The 7419-nt window shown below is 44.9% G+C and overlaps 1 protein-coding gene across 1 annotated transcript; it reads right to left on the minus strand.

Moving 5' to 3' along the window:
• Positions 1 to 694: 694 nt before the first annotated feature.
• On the minus strand, positions 695 to 6241 carry PHLDA1 (pleckstrin homology like domain family A member 1). Its single transcript, XM_034771812.1, has 2 exons — positions 5238 to 6241; positions 695 to 4677 (listed from the first exon to the last, which is right to left on the minus strand). The coding sequence occupies exon 1, from the start codon at positions 5715 to 5717 to the stop codon at positions 5271 to 5273; it is 447 nt and encodes a 148-aa protein (XP_034627703.1). The 5' UTR covers positions 5718 to 6241; the 3' UTR covers positions 695 to 4677; positions 5238 to 5270.
• Positions 6242 to 7419: the final 1178 nt, after the last annotated feature.

Below are 7419 nucleotides of genomic sequence, written 5' to 3' on the forward strand. Positions count from 1 at the left end.
GCAGCTCGACACACCTGAAGACTTATCATTCCACAGAGACTCCAAAAGCAACAGTGGCAGTTGCACATTCTTCTTTTCACACATCATTCCTTGTCACGTATAAGGAACAAGTGCTGTTGTAAGCGGATACTCCTAATGTTTGAAGTGTCCTTTCCGGGCTACTTAAAGGTTACTTGAAATTCCATCAGAGGCTTTTAGATGCTGATAGAAGAGCAACAAGGCAAATCTCATGCTGCTCTTTAGACTCTTACCCAGCTTCTCTACCTCATCCATAGAGATCACCACGCTCACTGATAAAGATTACAGTCTGAGGAGGCCTCTGTCCTGCAACTTGTTGCATGTGGGTGAACTCCTGTGCCAGGCAGAGCCCCACTGAAATCAAAGAGCAGTCCACCCATGCACAAGCTACAAGACCTAACACCTTACAACTGTGCTGTATGTAGAAAAGTTACTGGATGACACTGGTAATTCAATCAGCCGTTCTTTTAGGAAAGCTCTATGTAAATAGTTGTTTTGAACTCATGTCTTTCAAAAAAAAAAAAAAAAAACCACACACAAGCCTCTTCTAGAACCCATTGAAGTCAATGAAAAGACTTTCATTAACTTTAGTGGGCTCTAGATCAGCCCCTTACACCTTTGTAAGCTAAGAAGCTATAGCCCCAAAGGATAGTTCCTTCAACATGGCACCAATTCATTTCAACAGATACCTCTTTATTTGAAATGGAATGCATTTTGAAAAATATGAAAAATAAGTCACATCTCTCAGAAATCATTTATGAGTCGTATTTACACACAAATTTGACAACACCGATATTTCAGCTAACGACGGGGTATGCTAGAAAACATTTGGTACATCGCTGCAGCTAATGATCAGAAGCCAGCAGTTACAGATCATGAACTTTAAAGAAGAGGAGCTACTTCAGGATGGAATGGAGATCATATTTGGTTGAACTTCTTGCTTCTGAATACAAAGCTATTAAGCGACAGAATGGTCACCACAGCTTGAATTTCCCTGCCGAATCCTGCCCCTTCTTACATGCAGGCACATTCAGTTTGCACCAATGTCTTCTACTAAGACATAAAAGGTTGACCTCTTTATTAACCAGCTTTCCACACTGCTGCTAACTACACTGAGCACCTCTTTTTGTTTTACTGGCACTGTAGTTTGTTTTCTATTAAACTCATTTGAGTCCTACACCCATCTATCCTTCTTCCATTAAAGGGAGGGGCTATCATGGTTACTTCACTTGTGAACCTTGAGTTGGATTATGCATGTTGTTCTGCCATGAATGGTGCAGGACCCACTGGACCTATTTGAGTAGTTACCTCTGACATACAATGTGTAGGTGACAATCAATATTTAACCAAGTAGAGTCAATGAAGACTGTTCAGTAGGAAAAGAACAAAATAAACATTTATCTTTACAAGTCCAACTGAATTTTTGGTCTGTATTGCTACTATTCTCAAGAAGAGCATAGTACATTTAGGAATTGAGAAAGTTGCCAGATTGAATGGCCCAGAGATTGAAGTCTTATTGACACTGGGATGGCATGAGCAGCAGCAGCATGTGCCAGGCTGTCCTCACACCACCTCAATCCTGAGCTGAGGGAGTGAACGCCCTCATCCCAGCCAACCACTGGACCTTCTACTTATACCACAAGCACAGATGCCAACTCAGAAGTGGATTTTGTGATGTGCTCACCTGTCACAGCAGGACCTGGGCTGACAGAAATGTTTTAAACAACATAACGGGAAATAAGTAATGCATTTGGCAGTATCAACAAGCAACAGTTTGTTCATGATAAAGATTATTACATTTAAGATAGATGTTCAAATAATACAGAAAGAGCCGGTCTCAAACCAACATAAACCAAGACATGCCACATGAAAGAGGACACTTTGATTGATTTCAACTTGATGGGAAAATGTAAGTGTGAGCTAATGATGCCATCAAACTTGATTTTGAAAGTCTTGCCTTTTATCAGTTTGAGACAGAACCTTGATGTTATTTAAACCTTTTAAAAAATGTCCTTGTTTGTTTTTAAAAGCACAAGCACTCCGAGGGAAAATGATAAAATTAAATGATTTAGGGCCTGACCCAAAGCCTGCCAAAGTCAATGGAAGTCCTTCTAGCATCAGGAGGAGTCTGGACTTCAGTGGGCTTTGGATCAGATTTGTGTAGGACAGGAATGACTTCATCTCCCAGGGAAGTACATATCTTGGGTCACAGAGAGACATATTTTGAATAATTACATTTATTCTTTACCTGGTTAAATGCATGTTTTGATAGGTGAATTTTCTGTGCTATGGGTGTATATCTGAAAGGGTGGTTTAGCTACCTGATAAACTGTAATTAATGGCTCTGAAAAAGAGGTCACATTTTTCCACAAATCGATAGTTAGGCACTTTTTAAAAGGTAGATGTTTTACACAGTCAAGGGCAATGGTTTTCAAGGAGCCACTACAAATTACAGTCTATTTTGTAAGTCTCCCTTCCAGCACAATCATCTATGATTTGGCAGAATGAGAATGGCAAATGTATTGAGATGTGAAAACTAGCTGCTGTACTTGCAGGGTATCTTTTCATCTCCTTCCTTCCTGTGTCCTAGACTGAGGGGATCCAGTCCTGCAAGGTGCTGAACATTCTCAGTTTCAATTAGCCTCAAAGGAATGACTTTCTTAAGGCAATTGTAACCTGCCATTCCAATCCAGTAAATATATATCCCCACAAAGGGCCTGAACTCCAATAGCCCCCTGGGACTGTTCACATGAGGGTTTGCTGGATTGGGCCTTAATTCTGTTAACACTTGCTTAACTTTATTCACATGTGTAGTCCCAATGACATTAATGGGGCTACTTACAGGTTTGCAGGATCAGGGCTAAATAATGTTCCATCACCCTGGAAGGGGCTCAGTACCCTGAATGCCCTGTAAGATAAAGGGGAGCAGAATGAACTCAGCACCTTGCAGGACTGGACCTCAATGTGAGACAGGGGGTAAATTAAAATATACCCTTCAAATGCAGTGCTTGGTTTAAGATCTCTCTCTGTCATTTTCATGTTTTCTTTTATCCAGTCATTTTTTTTTAAGGTAAAGCTACAAATCAGAAGTTCTAAACATATTACTTTAAGTCTCTGTTTACATTTGTATAGCTTATAAACAGGCAGAGCAGTTTCCCTACTGAGTTGGTAAAAAGAAATAGTTCCATGGCTGAGGCTCTGTTCCTTGACTTAGCGATAACAGGCCGTATTGTACTATCAGATTTTTAAGGACAACTCACTATTTATTTCAAAGCAGAGAGCTTTAACTACAGCAGTGCAAAATGGGAAATGATCCACCACATTAAGGGCCCAATTCAGTAAAGCACATGATCACGGGCATAACTTGCTTTTCTGGATCAGGGTCTAGTCACCCCATATGCTGAAATCAACAGCAAAACTCTCATTGATTTCAACAGGAGAAGGAAGACACATATGCCTACTACTTTGTTTTCTAACTTCATGGGGTTCTTTAACATAATGCAGACAAGATCCCAACACATCTCTCAACATCTGGTAATATTACACACTAAAATAAACTTGTTTATCTCAGCAATATAGCATTTTTCAGTTTAGGAAAATTATGACTGAAATGACTCATTTAAATACTTTAAGACATTTACAAGATGGGCTTTAAAATCTGTCAGAAAAAGGTCAGGAACATGGCCCTTTCATAAACCTTCTGTACTAAGAGAGCCCTGAACTCAAATGTACAGAAGTTTTAATAAATAGTTCTCAGCTCTTACAACCATTTTCATAACACAAAATAAACGAGCACATAAAATTGATATATGTTTAACGTGACATTCTCATATCACAAATCAAATTGGTCAGAGCTCCCTCTTCAACTGCTGTATATGATAAATGAAACAAAGGTATTTTATCTAATAATAATGAATCAAATTATTTTTTCTGTGTAACTGAGTTGTGTATAAAATGTAATACTCTTCCCCCATATTTATGTTTAAAAAATAATAATAACCTTGGCATCAGGTTCCAACCCTTGGAGAGAAGCAATTTCTTGTGCATTAAGATCTTTATCCTAATTCTAAACCATGCATTATACTTTCCACATTAATATAACAAGTTTCTAAAAGAATGTTTTGGGTAGAAATGAAAACTATTGTATTCCATGTGGAAAATCACCCAAAATTCATGGCCATATAAGTCATTCACTTCTCCCACAACCTCCCTCTCTCTCTCCAAAGTTTGCAATATATGCAGGAGCTAAGGTGTGCTTTGAATTTTTATTTGGAATTTGATTTCTGGATAATGGCCTACATTCAGAAAGGTCTTGCAAACTAGCCTTTTACAAAATCCCTAATAAATAACCATAAAATAAAATACTTTAAAATAAATGTACAGTACATCATGTGTCCTAGACGCCCCATCATGCCAGATGATCCTTTCCAAGGTTCATAAATAGTACTCAGAGTCCATATGACTTGAAATGCTTTCCCCGCACCAAGGAAGGGATTGTACAGAAAACTCGCTGGGATTTCAGGTTGTTGAACTGATGCTCTCCAGTCTCCCCGCTCCGTGGCTCTCCTCGGTTTGCCAAGTTTGTCGATCCACTGAAATATGTTCACAACAGAAAGATGCTGATCAGTCTCACTTCCTGAAGTGCCGCTTGGATTCAACCTGTGATACAACAATACAGAAGGAAGGGAATCGGAATGAGCTGACAAAGGGTGTGTGCACAGATAGCCAACCTGCCTGTGCCTGGAACAAGTTCTCTGAATGACAAATGGTAGGTGCACCGTCCTGCAACAGTGAACCAGGCACAAACGGAAGGGCAGGAGATGGAAGATCATATGGGCTTCTAGAGCGTATAAGGACGGGCCAGGGCTCGGAAACCATACACCCCCGGCGCAAAAGGCAGCGCTAAGTCAGCCGCACTCCCCGGCTGTCTCAGGAACTCCTCGAAGGTGCTGGGGGAGAACGAAAGGGCTGGGAGCAGAGAAAACTCTTTCCCTCCTCCCTCTCCCCCAGGCAGACGGAGTCCCAGGCCGGTAAGTTGGCGATGGTTTGGTTTGTAAAGGGTCCCAGTGCCTTGAGAGGCTTGGGAGCCCACCTGCTTCGACCTAGGGAGGGATCCGGGGGGTCCTAGTTTGGCTCTGGCGCCCCGCAGATCCCACGCTCCCCGGCGCCCTGGGGCTGGCAGGGGAGGGGGCAGGATTCCTAGGAGCCCGGGGAGGTACCTGGGCTGTGCCGCGGCCGGTCCCTCGGGCGCCCTACGCGGAGTTGGAGGCGCTGCGGAGGCGGTGGCCCGGGTGCTGCTGGACCAGGTGCTGCTGCTTCTGGCGGGTGGACTTGACGGCCAGGATGGCCTGGCGGTTCTTGTACTGCACCAGCTGCAGCGTGATCTCGGCGTTCCAGCCCTGCTCCTGCGGGCCCCGAAAATCGATCTCCTTCCCCTCGGCCATGACCACGGTGAAATACACGTACTTGCCCTTCCGCTCCACGCAGTCCACCGTCTTCATGTGGGAGAAGTGCAGCTCCTTGATCTTGGCGGCCGGCGGCTCGGCGGCCGGGGGACCCGGCTGCGGCTGCTTGGGGGGCACGAGGAGCAGCCCTTCCTCGGTCAGGATGCAGCGCTTCTTCTTCCACAGCTGCAGCAGCCCGTCGCTCCGCTTCTCCAGCACGCCCTCCTTCAGCGCCTTGCAGCCACTCTCCAGCATCCTCCTGGCATGGGGCGGCTTGCGCCTGCTGGCCGCGGAGCCTCCTCCCGGCGGGGCAGGCAGCAGCCGGTCCCGCTCCTCCTCTCGCCCGAAGCGGATGGCGGCGAGCGAGCAGGCTCCGGCGAAGCCGGGACGATCCTGACCCTACCGAGGTGTCTGGGGCGGCGAGCGGCCGTGCGGAGCCGGCGCCCGGCTCTGGGCGCTCAGTCTGGCTGCTCCGCCTCGCAGCGCGCTTCGCCCAGCCCAGAGTGACACCCGGCGGAGGGGAAGCCCAGCTCCAGCAAACGCCGCGTTCCTTTCTCACGCCCCCGCTTCCCTGGGTTCCCTTCCAAATATGGGGCTGCCTCGCGGCGCGCTTCCTGGCAGGCGCCTCCCTTCACTGTCACCCTGGTGGGGTTGTCCCTTGTTCTGACTAGGATGGGTCAAGCGCCCTGGAAAATCGGCTCCCACTTCGCCTTCATCAGCTCCCCGGCAGTCCGGGTGACGGTTAAATCCGATCAGTGCTATTTTCTCTTCTGCTTTCAGTTTACTACCGACTAAACAGTTTCATTTATTATTGCTGTAGCGTCATCAGAGCGCCTGGCCCTCCCCAGAAAAAAAACTGAGATCAAAGGATGAAAAGCTTTCTATAAAAGCTAGGTGTCGTTAATAATAATAATAATAATAATAATAAATAATTACTAAGAGGCAGCTCTCAGACCATTTACAGTCATAGGTGCTAGAACTGGGCCTACGGCTTGAAGTGGTTTCCATCATACACAAGGTTGACAGTTTGGTTCAATGGCTCTCAGCACTCCCCCACCCCCCAATACAAATTGTTCAGCTCGCCTAGTTACAATATAAGAGCCCGCTCCTGCAAAGCCCTACTACTCAGTAAGGCTAATGGACATTATTAAAGTATGTTCCAGATCACAAACCTTTTGTGCCTGGGTCTAATTCACCTTAGAAACCCGATAAGAAACAAATGTGAAATAGACAGCATTTACAAGCGTCTTAATGAACATACACTACAACAAGATCAAGAACTCCACTCTGGACCCCACCAAGTGGAAATGGGGAGAAAGCCACTTTTTGATCTAGTTTTTTTCTAAGAGCTGGTCTACACTTAAAAATTAGATTGACCTAGCTGGGTTGCTCAGGGCTGTGAAAAATTTCATGCCCCGAGCACTGCTGTTAGGTTGACCTAATCCTGGGTGTAGATATACCTGGCTAAGTCAATGGAAGAATTCTTCTGTTGACCTAGCTACCACCTCTGAGACAGGTGGATTAACTATAGCACCAGAAAAACCCCATCATATCAACAGGGGAAGCATCTCCACCATTGTACCCTGGAGCTGTGCTACTGTAGCAGTTGTAGCATAGACAGCCACTGTAGGTTAGGTGGACCTATAGTAAAATAACAAGATTGGAAACAGCTGAAAATCCAAGTATTTACTTTCAAAGTGGAACAATATGTATATGTGCCTAGACTGATAAGTGGAATTAGACACTACTTTGTGAAACAAAACTCCTTTACAGCTTTTTAAATTAATGTTTGAGAAGAACAAGGTATAATATGGTGAACTACACTGATGCCTCAACAGTTTTGACCTACTCAAACTGCCGTAATTGTTGAGATGGTTCTCGGGGCACCATATTACACTTTGATCTCCGGCATGAAGGAGTCTGTCTTGCTTATCCCTGGCTCCACATCAGCTTCCTA

The sequence above is a fragment of the Trachemys scripta genome, chromosome 1 (assembly GCF_013100865.1).
Source record: "Trachemys scripta elegans isolate TJP31775 chromosome 1, CAS_Tse_1.0, whole genome shotgun sequence".
Lineage (NCBI taxonomy): Eukaryota > Metazoa > Chordata > Testudines > Emydidae > Trachemys > Trachemys scripta.

Bases quoted from the DNA above. Each gene is read 5' to 3' on its own strand.
- PHLDA1 (XM_034771812.1), bottom strand. From the start codon at position 5,717: ATGCTGGAGAGTGGCTGCAAGGCGCTGAAGGAGGGCGTGCTGGAGAAG.